General features: G+C 37.9%; 2 protein-coding genes across 2 annotated transcripts; one reads left to right on the top strand and one right to left on the bottom strand.

The window, feature by feature from the left end:
• Positions 1-2,709: 2,709 nt before the first annotated feature.
• On the top strand, positions 2,710-7,707 carry akt1s1 (AKT1 substrate 1 (proline-rich)). Its single transcript, XM_082143255.1, has 6 exons — positions 2,710-2,859; positions 3,446-4,105; positions 4,190-4,475; positions 4,557-4,640; positions 5,610-5,779; positions 6,595-7,707. Exons 2-6 carry the CDS (start codon positions 3,719-3,721, stop codon positions 6,730-6,732), a joined length of 1,065 nt encoding a protein of 354 aa, XP_081999381.1. The 5' UTR covers positions 2,710-2,859; positions 3,446-3,718; the 3' UTR covers positions 6,733-7,707.
• Positions 7,384-25,757, bottom strand: LOC309479390 (tripartite motif-containing protein 16-like protein). The gene is made up of 5 exons (XM_082143507.1): positions 25,638-25,757; positions 11,822-11,857; positions 11,086-11,145; positions 10,858-10,997; positions 7,384-9,275 (listed from the first exon to the last, which is right to left on the bottom strand). Exons 1-5 carry the CDS (start codon positions 25,690-25,692, stop codon positions 8,865-8,867), a joined length of 702 nt encoding a protein of 233 aa, XP_081999633.1. The 5' UTR covers positions 25,693-25,757; the 3' UTR covers positions 7,384-8,864.
• Between the last annotated feature and the right edge of the window lie 64 nt (positions 25,758-25,821).

Here is a 25,821-nt window from a genome sequence, read left to right as displayed (position 1 = left end):
TTCCCCGGGCGCCGCCATTGATTAGCAGACCATCACCTGCTGTTAGCATTCCATTGACTCCCATTCATTTTGGCATCACTTTGACAGCGAATAACTTTACATCTGAGGCGTTTAAAGACTCCATTTGTCCATTATTTATTTCTAAAGAAACACAAAAATGTATAAAAGGCTCCATTACCTTGTATCTTACGTTATGGCCCCGTAGAAGCAGTTTGTGTAAAAATAGGCTAGAGAAATTACCGTATGGACAGGAAGAGAAGCTCGCGGGCAATCGGGGGGACGTGGAGGCAAAATGACAAAATAATTAATCAGAATACTTAGCAAAAGTTCCTCCTGCTCCTATAGCTCATGGACACCTCCTACTCACACTCTCCGTCTCTGCAAGTTTCGGAAGGGAATGATTCAGATTTCTCTTGGCACAGCTACTAGAAGACAGACGGGTTGCTCACGTCACATCTACGTCGTCAAGCTCAGTTTGAGTCTGCGCAGTACGCTCAGCCATCAGGAAGTGAGTGCTTCTAATTGACTTCACTTTTCTCCGTTGAATCCAATGGGGTCGCTGTGTCCATTTATTTCACTGTCTGGTTGATACACGCTCCGAACCATTGATTCTTAACAAAAGATCCGTAAAGGTTTCGAAGCTTCATGAAGCAGTGTTTTGAAATTGCCATCACTAGAAATCAGTCTTTCTGTCCGGTATAAAAAAGAAGTTAACAGTCTTAAAGAAAAACAATTGGATGACTAACTTGTAAGACTAGTCTTAGCAGTTTATGCAACTGCCCCTGGGTTTATGCTCATGTTATATTCTTAGTCAAGCCCAATTCGAGTCATCTTCTTGTTTCGTTTATCTGTATTTTGTTTAATAACTGCACTTCGGTTTAGTTGCAACTCTGTGGACTCCTCAGTGGACTATTATTACAATGACTACGACTTCCATGCACTATGATGCTGATATGCATTTTAATTAATAAATAGAAAATAATTTAATTATAAATATTGTATTATGTTGTTGTTTAATGAATTAATAAATAAAATTGTCTCAATGGCTTCCAATTTTTAACAAATAAATTAGACTTTAATTGTAATGATTTTTTTATGTCTGCTGTAGGCCTATGCCTAATAAAAATGATAACGCTTTTTAACGAATGAAGGTAGTAGGCTAACAAACAAACAAAAATAGAAAGATTTTAATGAATACAATTTTTTTTCCTATGGCTTCCAGGTTTCAAAAAACTAAATTACACTTTTTGTGTAATCTATAATCTAATAATAATATCATCTTAAATGTGGTTTTATGCGCACTATATTGACCAAGTAGCCTAATCTGCAGATAACAGAGCAATTCGCGCTCTTTTCAGTCAAGCACATACTCCACAAACATTGCAGTAGGCTAGGCTACTACTACTGTACGTTTACTAGCGATATAACACCAAAACATAGAACATCATTCACAATTCACGCTAATCCGATTCCTCAAGGAACTGTGTGTAACGTAAACTGTAACTGACTGACCGCAGTAAAACTCTGGCCACTGACGTCACTACCATTATTTGATGGGCTAGGGCCAGGCTGAGGCGCCTCACAAGATCCAAGTTAACCGGTCGGTTACGCTTTTTCCAATGGTAAGATATACAGACCCTCTCATCTCCCTATAGGCAATCTCCGATAGCAGTCTCAATCAATTTAGTGATCCATAGACGGTAGACCTTATTCACGGGAATAAGTTATTCCCGTTCAAACTTAACGGGAATGAAAGCGAGGCGATGAGTGAGACATTCAGTTATTTAACGTGTTTTTGTATTGTTCTGCTTACGAAACACTGCAAAAAATATCTTTCCAAGTAATTTAAGTAGAAAAAAAACTCCAGATAACATGAACTGTGGAAAATTATAAGTGATCTAGGATCTAAGCTTGAAAACACCCTCAACAGCCTCGCTGTCATCTGTCATGGCGCTGCTCTGAATAAGGTCTAAGGTCCTGAATTATCTCTAAGATAGACAGTCAGTCATGTCAGTGAGTAATGCTAGAATTGCAATAATTAAAAGTTTATCTTTGATTAAAATTTTAAGTTGATTATGCGATATGACACACTAACTAATTTTTGTATAGCTATGGGTGCCACTGTGTATTTTAAATAAGTAGGCTAAACTCTGTTGTCGTTTTAGTCTGCGCCAAAAGCATTACTGCACATTGATTCAGGTAAATCATTATACATCGTTCATTATCAGCTTCCTTCAATGTCACACCTGCTGCTCTCTTATTTGTACATTATGCACGTTACAAATGTGTTGACGCATGATCTCGCTCCGAATGTTGCCATGTCCACTCACAACGCGTATTCTGGGGCTTGTTCTTTGCGATTGCAGATAAATTAAGTAGAGGATTGCGTTTTGGGGGGCTTATTCCCAGAAGGTCCGTCGAAAAGTCTAGAGAAAAACAGCGTTAAAAATTGAATAATGAATACAATAAAAAAATTTAAGATGAATAAATGATAAATAAATAGTTTAAATAATACATATATAGTAGTTCTAGTGAAAAAAATAATATAATAATGTCATTGTCATGTAATAGAAACTTTTTGAGTTTTCTATGCTAATTGACAAAGAAAAGAACGCATGTAAAAAATAAATAGGTCGCTTATTTTGTGCATGTTTTTCAGACCATTTGTTTGTTTCTCATGCGCAATCTGGCAACACGGTTCTGCTCCTACTGTAAACAGCGCTCTGCGCGTCGCTGCACTGGAGTCTAGGGGAGAGAGAGAGACAGGCAGGCATAGGGGTAATAGGCTCCGAACAAAGAGGGCTGAATAAAGTTGGAAGTAAAGGACGATTGTGACAGAGGCTGGAGGATATTAAGAGGGTAAGTCAACTAATTGTATTTCTTTCCTCGAAGCAACCCGATTGATTATGCAAAACGTTTAAATAGATTTTTAGCTGCATTGCTAACGCTGGAGCGCATTGGCCTGTCTGTGTATTTCACTTGGCCACTTACCAGTGAACTAATCAACAAGCTTTAAATCAGTTAATGTCGTAATGTAAATACCCCGCTCTTTAGCCATAGATTTTGGCAGTTACATATTACAGTGACAAACAAACAAACGAAAGCAGCAGAAATAATGGTTGGCTGTACGTCATGTTGTCCAGAAAATGCGAGAGACAGACAAGTACGCTGCATGCATCTGATCTGCACAACAGGCCTCGAAAATGATTTTTAGCGTTTCACGAAGACTGATCCTCGTTTAAACGAGAACGTCCCAAACAGACGTGTACGTGTGCTACATGTGCGAGTGAATGGAGGCGTACCCTTTAAAGTGAGTGGGGGGTTTGTGGCACAGCATTTGATGAGCCAATTCGAAATAAAAATGCATGTCTATTTTGCCTAAATAAGCATAATTATATATTTTTATTGCATGTTTGATTAATGCATACTATCTTTCCTTTTCTAGGTAACATCCGCAAGTGGTGGCGTCCTTCCATCTCTCCCCTAGTTCTCTCATGCTCGCAGACACGTCACCCATTTCAAATGTGCCTCTTCTAACAGTCCCGTCAGCATCAACTAATCCAAGTTCTCATTACCAAAGAGTTGTTACCACAAAAACACATTTCATAAACACACACACACACACACACACACACACACACACCAGCATTTCAGCATTCCAAAACAACGAATTCCAAAAACCGTTCAATAGAGCCATAGGTTGTTGCATAAACGCATCATGGCCTCTGTCACCAAATCCTCTCACCCCGAGATCCCTGATAATCACAAGGAGAGCTGGCTGGCGCTGCTTGCTGCCGCTGAGGCTTACAGCCAGACGTCCGGTTGTGATTTGACTATTTTGACCGCGTATAAAAAGTTCCGTCCCTCCGGGATCGTAGTGGAAGGGACAAGGAATAACGGCGGGGGCGGAACTTCCGGAAGCAGAAAGTTTGATTATGCCTATCACGTTTGGGGACAAGGGGCGCTGGCTGAGTCGTCACGGCGATACATGGATGACATCGCCGTTCTGCACTCCACCACTGTACTGACGGCACAGAGACACAAACGCCTGAATACAGTGGAGGTAGGAGCCAAACTGGGCGTGGATGTGCCGTCTGACAGGCTGGTGAGTGGTGATTCGTTACTGCGGGGGGAGGGAGGGGCACCTTGATCGCAACACCTCATGACTTTCTGTGTCTTCTTTCCAAAGAGCTTGACTGGAGATGGAGTCGGGACAGTTAGTCCCAACATGAGGCTCTATTCTCAGAGCTACCCGTCCATCTACAGCTCAGCTGCTGCCATTGGCCAGCCAGGTGGTCAACATGGAGAGCGTGAAAGGGAGAAAGCGGCGGTGGAGGAACGTGAGAATGCAAGAGAGAGAACGGAAATTGTGGACTTAGAGGAAGAGGAGGAGGATGATGATGATGAAGAGGAGGAGGAGGAGGAGGAGGAAGAAGATTTGGATGGAAGGAGACGTAACCTGAATGAATCGGCAGGTAAGTTCACCCTTTGATGAGATGGTGTTTGTCATTCCTTTAGGTCATTTCAATTCAAATTCAACTCTCTCTATTTCTCAGGTGTCTTCTCAATGGATGAGGATTCTCTGTCCCGGGACTGTGAGCCCTTCTTTGAGTCTGATGGGGAGGAGGAGAGCACTGATGGTGAATTATTATTATTATTATTTTATTTTTTTAATGGGAATGTAACAAATTCTGACAAAAGCCCCAAATAACTTTCATGTTATGGCACATTTCCTCATGTTTAGACATTACAGCATTATAATATGCAACATTAAATATAGATTTGTTATTTAATTATTGGTGTTTTAAAAGATTAACTTTCAGTGGGTGTTAGAAGGTCATCTAAATGCAAAGATAGGGGAAATGAGCATACACAAAAATATCTTCAGCTCATACAGGAACACTACTGTTCAAAAGTTTGGTGTCAGTACTCATTTTGTTTTTAAAAGAAAATAATACTTTGATTCAGCAAGGACACATTAAAATAATCAAAAGTGACAAAGACATTACAGAAAATTTAATCAAAGAATCCTGAATACAAATTTATCACAGTTTTCACAGAAAAATATTAAGCATCACAACTGTTTTCAACATTAAATAAGAACAAGAAAAGTTTTTTAAAGCAGCAAATCCGCATTTTATAATGATTTCTGAAGGATCATGTGACTGAAGTCTGGAGTTCAGATGCTGAAAATTCAGCTTTACCATCACAGGAATAAATTACTTTTGAAGATATATTAAAATAGAAAACACTTATTTTAAATTGTAATATTTCACAATGTTACTGTTTTTACTGTATTTTTGATCAAATAAATGCAGTCTTGAGCATAGGAGACTTATAATCATAGGAGACTTATAATCTATAAAACTGGCTATGTTACCAATATAACATGTATTCATAGTTTAAAATCCTTATTCTGTGATCACAAGCGATTGGTAATATCATTGAAAGTATGGAAACCTTGTGTGAGAAACTGTGAGTAAATATAATGATTCTCCATGTTTTAAGCGCTGTTCAAAGAGATCATTATCTGAGTTGTGTCTGACACTGGAACATAAATGTGTTTTTATGGCTGTTCATGTATTTATATCTGTTTTTATTGCTGTCAGGCTCTCTGAGTGAAGAAGCCCCTCCCCCTACCCGTGGCTTGGCAATGGGTCACCTGGCATCTCGCTCGTCTAACCCCATGGCAATGGCTCGTTCGCTGCCCGTGTCTGTACCTGTGTGGGGCTACAGGAACAACCATGCCCATCAGGGTGACTCCCATAGTGGAGAACGGGTCAGTCACACATCCGCTTCATACATGCCCTCATCTACATACCCTTCTTCTACAGCTTTTTTTTTTTTTGCAGATGATGTATGCACTTTAAGTACAAAATATGTGTTAAATTGTTGGTAGCAAAATTATGCCACCCACTTAGATAACTCGTTTGGCCAATATGGTATGTGCTGCGATGCACCATTTTTGAACAATTTCATATAAAATGGAAAATTATGCAAGGGTTTCTCCTTTCAAAGGTTGGGGATTGGTACGATTATTTTAATGTTTTTGAAAGAAATATCTTATGTATCAAGACTGCATTTATTTAATCAAGAATGCAGTGAAAACAGTAATATTGTGAAATATTATTATAATTTAAAGGTGAACTAAGTAACTTTTTTACCTTAACCGAACAGCTTCGGAGTCATTGGAATAGTTATATGACTTTTTTCGGGTTGAATGGTGGTTGTCTCGACTTCATTTTCCAGCAGGATTTGCACCTGCCCACACTGCCAAAAGAACCAAAACCTGGTTCAATGACCATGGTATCACTGTGTAATTACTGTGTGATTTCATGTAATATTCCAATTTTCTGGGATTTTGATTTCGTGGGTTTCATAAGCTGTAAGCCATAATCATCAAAATTATAACAAATAAAGGCTTGAAATATCTCACTTTGCATGTAATGAGTCTGTATAATATATTAGTTTCACCTGTTAAGTTGAATTCTTGAAATAAATCAACTTTTTGATGATATTCTAATTTTATGACCAGCACCTGTATAATTACTTTTACATTTGTGTTCAGCTTGATTAAAAGGACTTTTATTTTAGGTGGGCTGTGCCGATCTGGACCACATAGCTGCCAGTATGAAAGCCCTGCTGGTTCCAGGGGCGACAGATGGAACGGAGATGTTTGGAGCACTGCCGCGACCTCGCCTTAACACGGGCGACTTCTCTCTTAAGCATTGAGAGAAGACCAACGTGTGCGTATGTATGAGCGTTTGAGCGTGCTTGAGAGCGAGCCGTGAGCTTGTTTGTGTGTGAAAGTGATTTGAACAGAACTGGAGAGTTTAAAAGACACAAGATTTGATGGATGTTTTTAGCAAAGATGTTGCCAAATCTGAAGCTTTTCCTGCATATCATTAGTATTTCTATGGCGTTGAAAGTGGCAAAACCTTTACCAAACCTTCACATCTGCAGCAGAAGGAGGAGGATTTAATTAGCATGTCTTAATTGAAGAATTTCTTCTGGCTTTGATTGATGGTTGTGGCAGACTTTTGTGCATTTCATTGAGAAACACTAACAGAGCAAATGTCATAACTGCATTACATTACTAATCGTGCCCTGTAACTGTCCTCTGCAGTGTGGGATTTACTGATAGCACATGAGCCTATTTACACACTGAGACACTCGCACATCCATCACCAGAGGAGCATTGTACATTAGCAAACACTACATGTTCTTGGAAATATAGACTACTGTGAATTCAGTAATGTATATTCCATGGCAGGATTGCCAAAGCTGACTAGATGTTAATGTGAATGCTTGCAAATGATGTCATTCTCTGCCTGTGTGGGCTCACTTTTATTTCTGATACTGTCCTGAAGACTTTCTATAAAACAATGCTTTGTAAAGCAAAAGGACAATGAGAGGACAAAGCTTTGAAAAAACACCAATGTTTGGGATTTTTCACCCACAAATGACTTGTTTCTGCATTATAACTGATTAATGTGCAGATAATGGATATGAATGCAGGAATATGTGTTGTATAATTGTTGATTAGTTTGATAACTTCTCTAAAAAAAAATTGGCTAGACTGAAAGATGTCAAAAATGAGGGTTTATAACACTACAGATGTCAACCAGCTGTGTTCATCTTAAACATTTCACAACTGTTCAATGGTTAAGTAAATCCGTTTTGAATAAAAGTTATTTGTTGTCGAAACCAGTTTCCTTTCGTGTCTTATTTTCCTCTAAAAGTTCAGTTTTTGTTTTGGTGTGGTTGAGTAAGCTGAAGTCTGGATGTGTAACTCTCTGAGGAAGGTATGCTTCCGGTGTCCAGCAGGGGGCGATGTTGACTTTTTCATATAATTTTTGTGTACAGTTACTCCGAGCTATCCTTAGCATTCGTTTATGAGTTTAGACAAATATAACAAAGCCATTCATCTTAAAGGGACAATTCACACACACACAAAATTAAAGTTCATTATTTACTCACCCTCATGCTGTTCCAAACCCATAAGACTTTTGTTCATCTTCGGAACACAAATGAAGATCTTTTTGACGAAATCTGGGAGATTTCTGTCCCTGTATTGACAGCTACACAACTACCACATTGACACTTCAAAAAGTTAATAAAGAGATCTTAAAACGAATCCATATGAATTGAGCATTTTCTGCAGAGACTCGATCGCTTTATATGACGAACCGATTCAATTTAGGCTTTTATTTAGCCAGTCCCATTACCACTTCAAATGTCAGTCCCATTCATCTCAATGGTAGTTGCTTGACAGTTTCTTTAACAAATGTAAAAAAATATATAAGATAGATATAAATGCGTAAAAATTACTCTGGCTGGTGGTCCCACAAGAACACATACATAGAAATGTTTTTGTTTTTCTAGCAAAAAAAAATACTTTTGAATGGCAGTACCTGGTTTTAATGACACGTCAGCAATAAAAACACACCACTCATATAAAACACACATTAGTATTATTTTGAACTGGTTTATTAGAGCACAGAAATAAATATTCACTACAGAATCTGCATTTGTCATCACATGGAATATAAAATGAAAACAGTGACTATTCAAAATCATTAGTATAAAGATTAATGCTACACCAATTAAATTACTGGTTAAAGTTGTATATTATGAGGATGCACACTTTTGAACCAACCTAATGTTTTGTAACAAAGGCAGATTCAGGTTTAGAATGCAAATCTCCATTTACAGTTTTATTTCGTTATTGTAGTTAGAGACCTTTCTTTTGCTTCTTACTCCCTACCAATACAATTTTCCTGCATAGCTATCCTCTTCTTTTCCTTACATCACCCTTACCCTGTTTTCTTCCAACCCCTCCTTCTTTTCATGTATTCCCCCCTTTACTGGTCCTTCTTTCGGATCCAGCAGTAGGAGTTCCTGCCTACCCAGAAACCAGGGAAGAGCTTCTCATTTAATTTGGCTGTGAATCGATGAACCAGTTTGACCTCCTTGGAGCCGTTCTCTCTCTCTTCAACAAGGTAAAACTTGATGATGCCAGCTGGCTGGTCAGCGTAGATGCCGATGACGGGGCTGAGAGGAGCCTGGAATTCTGTGTTCTCTCCATTGTGCCAGACATGGTAGCAGGATCCGGCCCAGCCAACACCCCATGACAGCTCATTCTCTCCCAGGCCACACGGGCCATCCTTAGCTTTTCTCCCCGTGCTTTCACACGCTGCCCCGATCACCACCCAGCCCTCACACTCCACCTCCCAGTATCCACGATTGCCCAGAAGACCCTCCTTACACAGCACCTTCAGGAGGATATTGTGAAAGTCAGTTATATGCTTACTACATGTTGACCATGACAGTCTTACAGATTACATTCTGTCATCATTTAGTTACCCTCATGTCATTTCAAGCCCGTATGACTTTCTTTCTTCTGTGGAACTGTGAGTTGAACTTGAGAACTGGATCAGTTTGATTTGCAAACGGATAATTCAGACTCGTCTTGTAAAGCAAATCGACCGATTCATTGAAAAGATAAGACTCACAATACAATCACATATAACGAATTATGGAAGTCCATTTCCATCCCACACACAAAGATTGGTAAATTGTAATTATGAAAAAAAAGTTAAAAAAAAAAGAGTGATAAAAAGTCATAATTATGACAAAAACAGTTGACAACAAGACAAACTTTGAAGTTGGCTTGAGAAAGCCTGAAAGTTTGAAAAAGTGTTAAAAGCTTGGATTTTGAGAGTTTTCAATTTGAAGTAGTTTGAAGTTTAAAGTAATTTTAAAGCTTAAAGTTGAAGGTTTTGAAGGCAATACAGAAAACAGACAGATAAATAGATAGATAGATGACAGACTTACTGCTTAATGTTTAATGTTGCTAGCATATTTTAACACACTGCTAGCACGAATTAGCATGTTTTAGCACATTGCTAGCAGGAATTAGCATGTTCCTAGCATTTTTTAGCACGTCACTAGCATGTCCTAAGGTAGTTGCTTGCTAGCTTTTGCTAGTGATAGATATTTGGTGAATGAAGCTTAAATACTCTATTAGAGTTTTTGTATAAAAGTTTTGACCCCCTGAATGAAAGTCTATGGGACTTTTCCTAGTTTTGATCAGTTAGAAAAGATATAAAGAAGCAGACTAAGTCAGAACACTCTGAAGGTTTGGCCTGAGTTTGGCCTCATAAACATTTTTGTCTCAGAATAATAATGATAATAATAATAAAGTTTAAATAGCATTTCAGTAATAAATGAAAATTATGAATTTAAAAGAATAATTATAACATAAAACATTATGAGACAGTCACAATTCTTACAAAAAATTAAAAATTTTATTTCATATGTCATAATTCTGACTAGTTTTCTCATAATCATGACTTAGTATCTCATAATTTCAACCTTTATGTCATAATTATGACTTTAAGTCATGTTTTTTCATTAATCAATGTTGATATGTGAATAAGCACTTCAATTAAATCTGATCAAATCATATTGTATATATATCGTGTACACGTACATCGTTTCTCTTCAGAAGAAATGGATTAAACCACTAAATTCATATAAATTATGTGAAGCTTAATTTTTATGTGAAGCTTGACAATTTTGACTACGTAATGGATGGACAAAACAAATGAAAGAACGTTAATTTTGTTCTGAAGATGAATGAAAGGTTTGGAAAGACATGAGGCTTAAATGATGACAAAATTTACATTTTTGTGTGACCAAACCCTTTTAAAGCATAAATAAAAAAAGACAGTACTAAAAGAAAGAGTTACATGAGTGGATAGATAATTGATTTTTATATTATACTACAGATTTGAACAACAACAACAACAACAACAAAACATAGAGACAGATAGAGGAGACTGACTTACATACCTGTGGTGAATGTTCATATCTCTCTGGTCTGTCCAGAACAGGACACACTTCCTCAGACATACGTGACACTTTGGCCCCACCTTCTGAGAGCCACAACATTTTCTGAGAAGTTCTGTCATCCAGAGAAAGATTTATCCAATCTGAGAGAGAAATAACATTTCAGAGGACAAGCGGCTATAAACTTACAATAAAGAATATATAAAAGGACTGTCTCATGCTGATGCGTACACTTCATCAGCTCAGCTCTAGTATTGGGTTCGGTGATTGGCTCATACGGTGGTGCCTTTGCTGTGATGGAAGGGAGAAGAAAGAGCAAGAGGTCATTATATTATTTACCACGACTGCACAATCCTACTTAAATGTCAGCTGTCTAATGGAGGCTCAGGCTTCAGGTGATCTCCATTGTATTATGATCCACTCACATTAACACAATTAAGAGAGAGAGGTGTAAAGACAGCAGCTGTGCAGAACTCATCTTGAAAATGTCACGGTAATGATCACATATGCAAACCATATTGTCAGATTTACATGCTATTTTGATGTGAGTGTCCAGATCTGTTCTATTATAGGAAAACAATGTTCTCCAAACTTTAAAAGACCTGAATTAACAATCTGTTTGTGAGATGGTTTTTAGTGAGCACTCAGCTTGGTGAAATGAAATCTAACTACACCTCCGTGTCTGTGACCATCATGCACTGCAAAAATATATTTAAGAAATTTCAGTAAAAAAAAAAAAAAATCCAAACAACATGTGCTGTGGAAAATTATACGTAATAGGAGCATCACACAGATTTTTACAGCAGATGCCATTGAAAACCCTGTGAGTCTATCGCTCACACTCAGCCTCGCTTTCATTCCTGTCATGGCGCCGCTTTGAATAAGGTCTATAGGGGGCGCTCTGATGAAGCGGTGGAAGTTAACAGTAAACAGTACAGTAATGTAGGATTGCATGGTTCACAAGTACCTGCAGGATTTGCTTCTGCTTTTGATCCTTTTCTTCCTGTAGGAGTGAAAATTGACATCAATTAACATCAGGGGTTAACCTCGAACCACTTTAAATGAAGCAATAGGCAGTTTTAGGATTACACTGACGCTACACAAGCATTCTAGATTCTTCCATTTCTATCCATTGCTTTTCTGATCCCCCTTCCTTACCTCTCGTGTGCAATGTATCACCCTGGTATGCCATTCATCTTCCCCCACTGTTGTTAGAACTGAATCATATAGTTTACCCATGCCTGTCAGGGTTTAGGTTACATCTAAGAAGCATGCTAGGCCTAAACTTACATTCACCATGGACACACATCATAGTCTCTGACAGCAGTTTCTAAGAATACTTCATTTCCATGGTGTTAGTGGTGTTGGCATGTTTATGTCCAGCACTGGGATTGCAGGTTTAACACTTATCTCTCTATTGTTGATTTTCACAAGCACCTTCTCAGAAAACCATTAGTGCTCCCACATTTTTGCCTTCTTTTCTTAATGTGGACATTAACATCAGTTGCTCCCTCCCTTTGGTTATCATAATGCTCAGTGGCATTAAGTGTATTAGTTCAACTTGTTTGTCAGTTTAAGTGTTAAGTGCCAGAGGGGCAGAAGGTCACTGTAACAATGAAATGTACAACTAGAAATCTACATAGTGTCCTGAAAAAGAGCGTGGTAGTGGTCAAAACAGAAAAGTTGCTGGTTTGAGGCCTGCAAGTTGCAATTCTCGCTCTCTCTCTTTTAAAAAAAAAGTTACATGGCTATATATACGGTTATATTTTGGCTTTTTATGACTTTATTGGACTGGACAGAGTAGAGATTAGAGAGGAAACCACATAGTGGAGCAAGAGGCACATGATCAGCAAACTCCTTTAGCTGGGAATCAAACTCGGGTCTGCGGAGTCGCAGTTGCGTTGTATGTCAGAGCGCTGACCTCAACTGACCTCAGTTAAATATCTACAAATTCTTAAGAGAAGATCAATTTACTTAACAAGCAAGACTGCGTATTATGTTTTCAGAGAATGTATCTTTATAGAATTGCACTTTTACCACAAAAAAACATTTGTCAAAATATTTGGCCAAAATACAAAATGTGCTTTGTTTTACTGCATTGACATACATTTTTAAGAATAAAAATGTTAAAAACAAGTGAAAACGTCTATACACTTGCAGTGTTGCTTCTCAAATAAATGAATCTTATTTTAAGGTATATTTTTAGCCATTTTATTTTAGATATTTTTTTATGTTTTTAAATATTTTAGTGCTTTATTTTTTAGATATCGTTACATCAAAAGACTAACACTTTAACACTTTATTTTACTGTGTCCTTGTTACACATTACATGTAGTTACTGTAATAATAACAACTATATATACATGTAATTACAACCAAACCCTAATCCTAACCCTATAGTAAGTACATTATTATTACTCAGTACTTAAATGTATAATTACACTGTAACACCGACACCTTAAAATAAAATGTAACCATGTCATATTTTCAGTGTAGGGCTCTGCTGTCGGCTGATTAAAAAAAAAGGTCTGAAAGTGACACCATGCAGAATTTTTGTCTCACTTTCAGTGAAACCAGATACCATCAGATATCCCCATCAGAGGTGACTGGCATCACTATAATGGATCTTCGTGACAGCGTGCAGCCCTAAATGATCGGGTCAGCTGTGTTCCAATGCATACAGGACAGGGACTAGTACACCTGTTCAAGACCCCCACCACAGTTTGTGATCTTGCTGACAATCACTGAAAACAGATCAGTTCAGTGATCACCATCATCGCCAACATTATCATCTTTTATCAATCTTCAATTCTTTTATATGTTATACATCTCGAAAACACACATGCTGTATGCACATTATGACAAGCAGGCCCTTGAGGCCATCAAGTAATTATGAGATAAAAGCTCGAACAAATGGAGGATAATGAAAAATGGCGGTGCAGTCATTAATCCTTATTAATGTTAAGCACATGAAATGAAACCTTAGAAATAATCCAGGTGCACATATAAATTCCATCAATGACTTTGGGCTTAAAGAGGCAGTTACAGAGGAATGGATGGTAGAGGAACGAAGGGAACTGAGGTTGAAAGGGATCAAGGCGAGAGATTAGCAACTGCTGCTGACAGTTCACTCCATCAGTCATATAGCCTGTTTCACCCTCTCTTCGGGACCTCTCCCTTATAGGGGCTGGTATGGAGGGACTCAGAAAGAACAAGAGGGAGGGGTCGAGCAGAACAGCCAGCATACTATACTATAACCATGGTCATGAAGCAGAGCTCCAAAATAAAACAAGTCAGAAAGATCTCGGTGAGTCTCTGTTCACGCAATTTAAAGACGCACTGACAGCTCTTCAAGTTAGGGTTTTCTCCCTGGTGTGAGATTCAACCCTGGTGTTTTGTGAGTGGTAACTCGGTGGAGAATGACTATGAGTGGAAAAATTATGTAAACAAGAGGTACATTAAGGGGGTCTGGGGGACAACCTTGTTTCAAAATCCCTTATGTCCAATGAGGGGTCATCCACAAAGCTTTGTTCATTCACATCTTTCACCAGATCACCACACAACTGTGAAAGGTTTGGCACAGATCAGAAGACATAAACAACAAAACCCTGGAAAGGGTCATTTTCTTCCCTTCAATGGCAAATTTTCTTTAAATTTAATTATTTTAAATAATTTTAAAATAAAAATCTTGCCCTTTTCACAAGATATAATATGAATCTATAGTGTCCCAAGAATGTGTCTGTGAAATTTCAGCTCAAAATACCCCCCAGATCATTTATTATAGCTGGTCAAATTTGCCCACACAAAAACGCGCCGTAAGTTTGCTTTATGAAACAGAATCAGCCGACAATAAGTCTGACTAACCAAAATAAGCCTGGCTTGTATTCTAATCTCTCCGCTACTGGTTATTTCTGAGATTTTGGATGAGTGAGATTCACGTGTTTTGCTGTTGTTATTAGTAAGTTGTTATATGGCAACCTATGCTGGGAAACTAACCTGAGGGCTGTTCCATAAAACAAGATTAGAATACAAGCCAGGCTTATTTTGGTTGGTCAGTCTTTGGTTAGACTTATTGTCGTTGGATTCTGTTTCCTAAAGCAAACTTAAAATAGTTCAAACTGGCAATTTATGCTGGGAAACTAACTGCGTTTCCCAAAAGCATCGTAAACCTAAGTAGTTCGTAAAAACGATCGTACGACTGATCTTAATATTATGGTCTGTTTCCCAAAAGCATCGTAACACGTAGCACTTAAAAATCATCGTAGATCTAGGAGTGCTCTGAAGTAATCGTAAATCCCCAAGTGCATCGTAAGAAAACAGATTTATGAGGTCACCTGCAGGACAAACGGCAGATTACACTTTTATCTAGATTTAACAGATTACACGGCAAAGTGATTACAAATATAAGGTTTTTATTGTACTTTTTTATTGTATACTTTATTGTACTTGTTTTTTGTTTAAATGAATGTATAAATTAAATAATAAAAAAGGGAAGAAAAAATACACATCTAAATTAAATGAATGAAAAAAAATCATAAAAGAACGAAGTAATGTGGGAAATATGCTTCAAAGGCTGGGCAAAATATGGATGAATAAAAAAAAAATCTGTCAATGACTTGCTGACGTGCACGAAAACCAGCCATGTATTGGGCATTTTTTGCAGACCACCTTCCCTGATCTTTGAACACCCCGGGTTGCGGTTAGTTTGCAATGTCCACCCAGATGTTTTGTTTTTCCTTATTTGTATGGTGTCCTTTAAATCTGTTAAAAATAAAATCTTTGTTTCGCTCTATCTCCTCTAAAATTAGGCCTACATTAATTTCATCTTTTTTGAAAGGTATCTTTTCTTGTTTGTTTTTTTGTTCATACATTTTGTCAGTAGGCTATCTCCGCCTGAATGTAGACTTGTCTTGATTGCTAATCCACAGATGACGATTATTAGATTAAACCTAATAATTAAGGCTAAACGTTCAGAATACGATTCCATATAAGGTTATATTTCAGCACTTCGCGAATGGACAGCGACTCTTAAGTAGCACGTAAAGCGCGTTCTCGTGCGTTCATGTTAAGTGCATTTTTGGGAAACGCTCGTGGAATTGCTGCGAGCGTTCGTAACCTTGCACGTAGAGAGCGCTCTTAAAGGTAGGCAGGTAGGAATTGTCTAAAAAAACTTCTTTTCCAAATTTGTTTAAACTTTATTTATATATCAATACATAATTAAAATGTAAGTACTCTGAAAAAGAAAGTATAAAAATCGAGTGTCTGTAGACCTCTCACGACTGTTTTAAAGACAGCTCATTATTTCCATTCACTCCACCCCCTCCCTTCTGGGCTCCTTCCAAAGCCACGCCCCCAAAACACATGAACGCGCGACTCCGACCGCTGAGCTGGAAGACGCATTATTTACCTGAGACGAGCGGAGAGGAGCACAGTGCATGCAGTGACATCATGTCAGAATCACATGTAATAAAAAAATCTAACTTTATCATTATGAATATAAACAAATAAGATGTATTTTAGTACTCACTATCAAGCTAGCATTGGTGAAGTTTAAACATTTTTTTTTTTTGATTCGCTAACGAGCTAGTTATATCTATAAGGCAAAGCTAAAAACAGGTTGCATTGATACACGTTTTTCCATTACCATCAGTTACACTGTGATGAAGATGAATTTCGTGTAAGATTCATAACATATATGGTGTTCTGCATGTAAGAGTTTCCATGATGAAAACATTGTTGACTCAGATGAGGACTACACTCCAGAGACAAGTACCGCATCGTCAGCTCGAGGACAGGTCCGGGGTCGAGGGCGAAGCAGAGGAGGTTGTGCAAGAGGCCGTGCAACTAGGGTCCGAGGATATTGACACGCGTTTTATTTCTTTGTTTATCCAAATACTTTTTGTTCATTACCTTTTCTAGAACTGTCTTCCTTTTTTTGCCTTGTTTGCCTTCGCTAACTGCATATGCCGGTAATGTGAATTTTGATTGCTCTTTCTCTGCCATTGTTTTGCTATTCCTAGGTTCTGTGCCTCTTGAATTCCTCAAATCAAACGGGTGCACGCAAGTGGGCAGATCCTGTGGCAAAAGGGTGGTTGCCATGGTTGCGAGAGAGAGTGACAGTCGCCTAAGCCAATCCTTTGTATCGTCCCGGATGGAAATAATGAGCTGTGTTTAATGCAGGTTAAACGGTCTAGAGTCACTCGATTTTTATACTCTTTTTTTCAGAGTACTTACATTTTAATTATGTATTGATATATATAGAAAGTTTAAACAAATTTGGGAAAAAGTTTTTTATAAAATTCCTACCTACCCTACCCTACCTTTAAGAGCTACATCGTTATCGGGAAACCCGGCCCTGGTCCAGGGCAGGCTAACTGTCAGGCTAATAAGCCTGAGTTGTTACACCGTTCCTCTAACACGGACAACCAGGAACACAATGATATTACCACTGACACTCACATACCATTATTTGACTAATAAATAAATAAATAAGTAAATAAATAAGTAAATAAATAAGTAAATAAATAAGTAAATAAGTAAGTAAGTAAATAAATAAATAAATGTTTGTAGGTCTTGTATCATTTACATATAGGCTACGTATACATGTTGTCGTAGAAATTTTAAACTGTATATTAAACTAATTTCTAACATCTAGCCTTATTTGAACAGGATGTACTGTACAAAACCAATGGAAAACTTGTGTGTGCATGTGTATGTGTTGTATAAATAACATAGTTTGGGAAATGAAACTAGAGAGTCTGTTAGAATCTTGTGATTAACAAATGAAGTCAACATTAAAACAGAGTTTGCTTGTGCCAGTGACAGAGGAAAAAGGTTGGGGCTTTTGAACCAATTGAACCAATCATATTGAAGGTGACATGTTAGTCTTATTTGTTTTCTCGATTCTATAAAAACTGTTGTATCTGTGTTTTACGGTGGGATTCTCAATGGAATTTGTCTGAGATCCTCCGGCCTTGCTTCTTGGGAGAGATTCCCTGAGAACTGCTCGGGAAGATCTCCTGGCCGTTATTAAAGCATTTAAAGGACATTTGCTGAAAGTCTGTCTGTTCATTTCTGCTGCGCAGCAGGTCAGTTTAGGGAAGCAAGTTAGTTAGAAACTCGGCCAGTTGTCGACTGAAGACGCAAGAGCTAGAGAATGAAGGTTATTAAGTGTCGATTTGTAGACGCTCTGTGTCGATCAGTAGACGCAACAGATTTATTTATTAAGTGTCGATTTGTAGACACTAGATAGTCAGGGTTTAGGGGAAAAAATCCACTACAATATACATATACATCCTACAGGTGTTCTTTCCATACTGGCTAAATGTTTTGTGCCCAAGTTTTAATTAGATTGTTTTAAAGATTTATGAATACATTTCTCTCTGGTTTTGTTTGGCAGCTGTAGTACATTTTTATGGTTATTAGAAGAACATTAGAACATTACAATCTTTAAAAAAAACTTTTTAAAGCAGAAGTTAAAATCACAAAATTAACTAAATAATTACAAAAACACATACTAAATTTTAACTGGTAAGATGAATCTGAGCTTAGTAATTGGCCAACAGTAGGGGAGAGCGGGGCACAAAGTAACGCTTTTTGACTTTCTCAGTTTGTTTAAATCTACTTAGGGTTCAGAGTATTTATTTTTTCCCACATTAATTTCACACGTCTAGTACAATTATGTGGTTTTGTTTTATTAATACAGTATATACTTTTTTCTTGATATACCCCGAAAGAATGGAAGTGAACTGTGACAACATGCCCCATAGGCGGGGGAAATTGTAACATGTGAGGGGTACATTGTAACATAACATATGACAGCTTATCTGATCTAATCATGGGCGTAGGTTTAGGGGGGGACGCTAGGTACTAGTCCCAATCAATATTTTGAGATGACAAATTTGTCCCCACCAATATTTAGCAAGCTCCTTTGAACTGCTATTTGGATCTTTGCGCTGCTATTTGGATCGATTCCAACGGCCAAAACAACGACAGTACAAGAAACGCCGTAATTTGATTGGCGGCGGTGTATCTGACAGGCTACACGCGCGGGCCGGGACTACTTTTGTGCTTGTACTGGCAGCGAGCGGGTGGTGTGTGTGTGTGCGCGCGCGCGTCGACGACGCCGACGGTAAGTTACCAGGGCTGTCTCTCTGCCACATACAAAGGCCAGAGTAAAACATTTTAATATTCCGTTTTTTGCCACTTTTTGTACTTTGTAGATAGATCAGCTATGCCACCCAAGAAGAAGAAAGGGGACATACGAAGCTTTTTCATAAAGCAGAGTGTAAGTAGGCAAAATAACTAGCCACACAAATAAACTAGCAGTGGTAGTGACTGACCAGGCTTTCAAATGCAGATTCTACTGTGGAAAATAGTATTGATTGGTGATAGTATGTGTTACCATGTTGTTACAGTTAAACCTAGCAGCAGCAATCTTTCAACTAAGGTTAAAGGGGGTCGCACACCGGACGCGCAGCTCGGCGGCGCGCCACGCAGCGCCACGTCTTTTAAATTCGAACACACTATTCTCTATGAGAGTACACACACCGGCGGCGCCTTTCGGCGTCTGTCCGCGGCGGCTCAGGACCGTGTTCAAAATCCTGCCGCGCCACAGAGCGCTATTTACATAGTTTTATATTAAATTTACATTTATGTGTCTCAAATCGTAGTTAATGTATATACGGACTTAACCATGTGCTGCAATATACATTTAGTTTTATATTTATTTACAGAAATCAGAAAATTGCTGATGTTATCGGATTTTCAGGTGACAGTTGTCCTAGATGTGGCGCGACGCGGCGCTGAGCTGCGCGTCCGGTGTGCGGCCGCCTTAAGAGTATTGATTAGGCTGTTCAGCACTGATAGACTCATAGAAGTCACGCTATCATGATAGAATGCTACGTTAGCAAGTCACTGAATGTTAATTAGCTGACCTTAACTTAGAATCTTGCAGTCAACATAAACAGTGGATCTGAGACATTTTTCGTTTCTACATTCTATTTATGTAAAGTATTTGTGAGTGAGTGTAGCCTAAGAATTTAATATTTAAGAATAGAATATAAATAGAATTTGATATAGAATAGTAGATACAATTTTAGTATTAATGGAATACTGTAATCATGAATAATAATAATAATAATAGATAATAATAATGGATTTGTTGTGTTGAATGCATACTATGATACGTGTGTATTTTATTCATTTATTCATTTGTTCATTATTTAATTACATTTTTGAGATTATACAGTTATACTAGCTCTTTAGGGACAGTATACAGGATGGTGTATTGGGGTCAGGATACAATATAATGAGATGAAGTAGATTCACTTCTGTATTGTGATATTCTGTATTGCCAACAGTCTGAAATCGCCATTAAAGCACTGGTATCTTACAACAAAATAATTCCAGGGGGAGGGGGAGGGGGATGTCCCCACCAAAGCTGAGGCCAAACCTACGCCCTTGGATCTAATCAAACAAACATACAAGACAAACTAAAATATTTTCTCAATAAAATATAATTATTAACTTTTTCATTTAAAATAATGCCCTTTTTTAATTATTAAATATAAACACATTTTTTGAGTTTTGACTATGAACACAGGAAAACACAGCTATACAACATAGTTCAAAACATTAATAATTAGTAATTTCTGAGCATTGACTCTCAGTCTTTATTCACCTTTTTCTCATGTTTTCTCAATAGAATTATAAAAAGTATAGAATGGAATAGCATATTTCTAATAGGGGCACATTGTAACGCAGTGTGACAACATGCCCCACCTGCACAACTGGGATTTTAACCCTTTTAGTGTCTTCTGCTAGTTAGCGAAGCATTAAAGAAATATATAAACCGTTAAATAACATATTGGAGATTCAAATAATAATTTACTTTTGCTATGGTTTAATAAATGTCTATGGATGTCTTCCAAAATTTTTTTTATTTTGGCGCAATTTTTTCTCTATATAGTGTTGATATGGCAACTAGTAAATACACCAAGTTTCGTCATGCTAGCATGTGTGGAAGTATTTAAAACAAGTGTGTTACAACTAATCCCGTGTTACGTTGTGCCCCGCTCTCCCCTATATTAGCCTACATTTGATTTACCCCATTACAATACTCCCTTTACAGTTATTGCTATCATAAAAATACATATATATGGGGGTGGGATATCACAATAAAACGGCGTCTTTTCAGTTTCAAGTCAACTTGTATCATTTCTTCAGATACTGCCCTCTGTAACCGTTAGGCGTGGCTTGGGGGGAGTGGCCTAGTAGGGCAGCAAAGCAAGTGCAAGTTGTTGTCTTTCATCCACATGAGCCAAAAATAAAATGTCTGGCTTTTCTCAGTCTAGAAGGCACCAACTTCTAAAATAATTTCACATTTATACATAAATGACCCAATATTTAAATACACATTCATCTTTCCAGCGGTGAAATATCCCTTTAATTTAGAACCTGAAGCTAAAATAGGTGTTTCTCACATAATTTGATTTTTGGACTGCAAAATTCTAAAACAATGTGCTATCTTCATGTGCAAGGTGTCATCTTTTTCAGAAAAAGATAAGCTTTCAACATAACCGTAATAAGCCGTATATTGGCGAAAAGCGCATGATGTCTACTTTCAGGAACTATTTGAATTATTTTGATAGTGCAGTGAGTGCAGAAGAGTTACAGTGAAATGAATACAGCTTGGTTGGCTGTGTCGTCGACGACACATCCGGTTTTAAAGGGTTAAGAAACGCATGCACACACAATTATCTAGAGTAGACTAGAATAACCTGGATCAAATTAGTAGGATTGGTGAACTTCAATTCCCTTTTATGAAACCGCTTTAGCACAAATGTATGTTCATTCAAATCAGGTGTTGGAGTTAATCCTCGCTTTTCCTAGCGTCTTTTATGGAAAAGCCCTCTGGACGTTTCTGAATGGTTAGTGTATAATTTATGTAGTTGTTGTGGAGTTAAATTGATTAATCTCATTGACTTGCATGTACTGTCATGTTCAACTTTTACACAACAGTTCCCTGAGGTCTTTATTAGACAGCTGTGAAATGTTTTCGTCAAATAGTGTTCTGTGCTCATCTGTGCAGCCAACAGAACAGTTTGCATGCTTTGCTCAAACTTTTGCCTTTGCGTTAGAACTGGTTACACTGTTGTCGCTTGCGAAAACCAAATGAGTGGGGGTGGTAATATTATGATAAGATCCACTTCCTACGTCAGAATGCAATGCTTAATTCAAAATATGGGTAAAATGTGACAAATCAATATCTAATAATATTAATTAGTTACGTATATATAGCGCTTTTATTGATACTCAGAGTGCTTTAGCATATATGGAAGGGGGGAATCTCCTCAACCACCACCAATGTGCAGCATGGACAGCAGCCATATTGCGCCAGAACGCCCACCACACACCAGCTTACTGGTGGAGAGGAGACAGAGTGATGAAGCCAATATGTGTGTGTGTGTGTGTGTGTGTGTGTGTGTGTGTGTGTGTGTGTGTCGCATAAGGTTTCTGCTGCTTGCAAACGGACTCTTTTGAGGAGACAGATCATTTCCATTAATTTGTTGCCCTGATTCCACAGGCTACTATGCGCAAATACACTGTAGGCTCACTCTCGCTCGTATCCAAGGTAAATCATCAACACTATCACCCCTTACATGTGTTTTATTTAACTAAATACATCATAATCAGCTAAAACGCATGCGCAGGGTTACTTTACTTTCTGAACAAGTGCGCACCCGTCCAGAGTCCGTGTTGCTTTCACATTCACGCGAAACACGGTTCGAGTGCAACCGAACTCAGACCACCTCTTCCAGGTAGTCTCGGGTTCGGTACCCCAGTGCGCACCCGGGTCCGCATGACAGCGTTCACATTAGCGATTTTTCATGCAAATCGTGCCCCGTTCCGAACTATGCCAGCGTGAAAGCATCCTTAATGACCACAGAGACTAGAGAGTCAGGACCTGTTAATTTGTACATACATAATGCAAGATATATTATCTAAAAAAGTTTAAACAGTCTTACAAAAATAGTGCTTCTAAAGTAAATGTATTACATTTATATATATTCTTAAAATATAATACATTTACTTGTAAAACTGGAAAATAAGATTTTTTCTTTGCATTGCAGGAAATTACAAACATGTAGTAAGAGTAGTGAAGATTGATAAGGTTGTGTCATTCACACTTGTGGACACCATGAGAATGGCATCATGGTAAAATCTGTTATATCATCCATGTTATAGTTTCAACATAATTTATAAACTACATGAAACCTTGTCCTTATATTAAATCTTTACAATAAAACTGGCATCATATAAACTGGAACAACCTTCTACTGTTGAGTAAGTTTGAACTTAACCTCTTTTTAGCATCAGCAGCTATGTTGTTGACCTCAGGGTCTTTGCTAGGCTTTGGTGTCTTTTGTTGGTGATGACAGAGCAGAAAGCGAGTTGTTTGTGTTGGACACGTCCGTAGCGTGTCTTGCCAACCCCTGCCATGCACCCAGCCGCTATGGGCATGCTGGGATGGTTCATATTTGGTGGATGGATCAAGGAGATGCTATGCATGATGATTTGAGAGGGAAGGCGATGGATATGATCTTGTGGCCCCCCGAGTGTTGAAAACCACATGCTGAGTGTCGGCCTTCTGTTGATTGCTTACTTGAAACAGGCCCGATGGAAAATAACATGAACAGACAGATGCACAAATAGAGGGATTAATGTCTGTAAAGGGAGATTTTGGAGGTGTGACACATTACAGTCCTGAGAAAGACATTCTACCCGCTTGGGTAAGAGACGTTCTCGGTTATTGGTTAGATCAGATCTCTCTTAACATTGATTGAGGTGGTTTCCATGCTGACTTAGATTCCTGAGAATTACGCACTCATGGTGTCTCATGAGCTTGTGGTGACTAATCTTGCCGAATACTGCCATGCCCAGTAAGTCAGACCCAACTTGGCTAAATCACAGAACGCATGCAAGGACAGTAGAGCGGTGGAGATGAGTTACTGTGGAGGGTTTTACACTTCATTATGCCTGTGATCAAGAAGGCAGAATGTCATCATTGAGAAGTTCATAAGAAATCAGTGGGAGCCTCTTTTCAACTTTTAATAAGGTGTTAACAAGTTGAAAGGCAATACAAAAAATTATATTATATTATGTTATTTAATTTGACATGTTTACTTATTTTATATTGTTTTAATTGAAAATGATGAATAAGATTTTTACATTTTAATACAATACAAATATTTAAAATTAAAATGAGCACATTTTTTTAATCTAACTAAAATTGAAATGAAATTAAGAGCAAGATGGAAGAGAAAGAGATAGAGTTGTTGAGATGACAGATGAGGACGATGTGTTAAAGTAGAAGGGTGAAAGAGGTACTGTGCAACTATATTAACACCTGAAAGAAGATTCATCTGATGAATGCAGATCGGGTTACTTTTGTACATATAGCCTACATCAATCTCACTGTCTGATATTGAATTTGGAAACATTTTAAATATGCAATGATTTACTTATAGTGTTGGGCATACACAGTATACCTTTACAGTATTTGTAAATGCTGAGTAAAAGCCTTGTTTATGTGTACATGTCGCATTTGACCTCTTTAAAGCCCTTTAAATAGTATGTAAGTGATAAGACTGCTTGAGTCTAGAGGATTTTTAACAACATGCTTATCTTAAAATATATGCGGGGCCAAGAGTGGTCTTGTATGAGCATCTTTCCTCTTATTATAATTTGTTGTGGAAAGACTGAGTAGAGCAGCTGCTCTTTGTCTCTGTAAAGACTATTATTATTTTACTGTGAGATGTTAAGCTGTGCACAAGAGCCTGGAGAGTAACAGTATGACAATAATGTCCAAGGTGCCCTCTCCTCATGCTGTCGACCGTTAGTCTTTCTTGTGTACCTATGATCTCGGCTTTCTCAGAGTATATGCAACTCGCACAAACTGTCAGAATAACCTTCCATCAAGTCAGCATTGTGGTGACACTTTTAGTTTGGGTACTGTCACCAGAGCTGTAAATACTGCAGGTCCTAGGCATGTAGACTCGGTTTGAAGTGTCTAGAATTATGTGTGTTTGCATGACCAAGTGCATTCCATAGTCTGAGATAAATTATTATCTTTACATTTCAGGTTACGGTCACACACACACATGCACACATATTTACTTAACTATCTCAATGGGGACATTCCATGGACTACTATTGTTTTTATATACAGATTTTTCAACAAATGAGGACATCCCTAAAAGGAGGTTGTCAGATTTAGCTCACTACAAAGTTGTCCACAAAAATGGTTAAGGCACACACACTATTTTCCCCTTCTGTTCCAATCATACCTGTCAGATAGGTTATTTTATGTTTTAAATTTTGTGATATAACACGATAAACGAGAATATAAGTTATATATATATACAAATACAAATCAAATATTTATAAATTAAATAACGTAAAAAATATTATTTGTAATCAAACTAAATATAATTATACCATAACCACAAATATAGAGTGTTTACTAGGGCTTTTCCTCAGGCAACTTAATTTTCTTCTGTCCTCACTTATTTAAAGCACAAGTTTTACTTATTTACTTCTAGAGTGCCAGATTATTCAAAATATCAAGCAACATCCAACATCCAATGGTGCATTTGTAGCAAGTTACAATTCTTAGCTTAATTGAGGCAGAAAATGACAACAAGGTGTCCTGGCAGACAGGTGAGCCTGTTTGGAAAATAGTACATTGATATAGGTGAGGCAATGAGAGCAGTCCTTACCTGCTTTCTTTGCTTCAGGCATGATTCCGTTGGTGCTTGGGGTACTACTGGGCATTGCAGGGGTGGATGAGCGTCTTTTGACTCCGAGTCTCTCAGTCTCGGGGTTCCCTTCTTATTCACTCTGAAAAAAGGGTGGAGGAAAAGACACTGCCTATGGGGAGGGGGTCTGTAGGTGGTCGAGGTG

This window comes from Leuciscus leuciscus (assembly GCF_965113295.1).
Source record: "Leuciscus leuciscus genome assembly, chromosome: 1".
Classification (NCBI taxonomy): domain Eukaryota; kingdom Metazoa; phylum Chordata; class Actinopteri; order Cypriniformes; family Leuciscidae; genus Leuciscus; species Leuciscus leuciscus.
The sequence above is the reverse complement of the archived record's forward strand: the minus strand, read 5'-3'. Positions and strand labels throughout refer to the sequence as shown.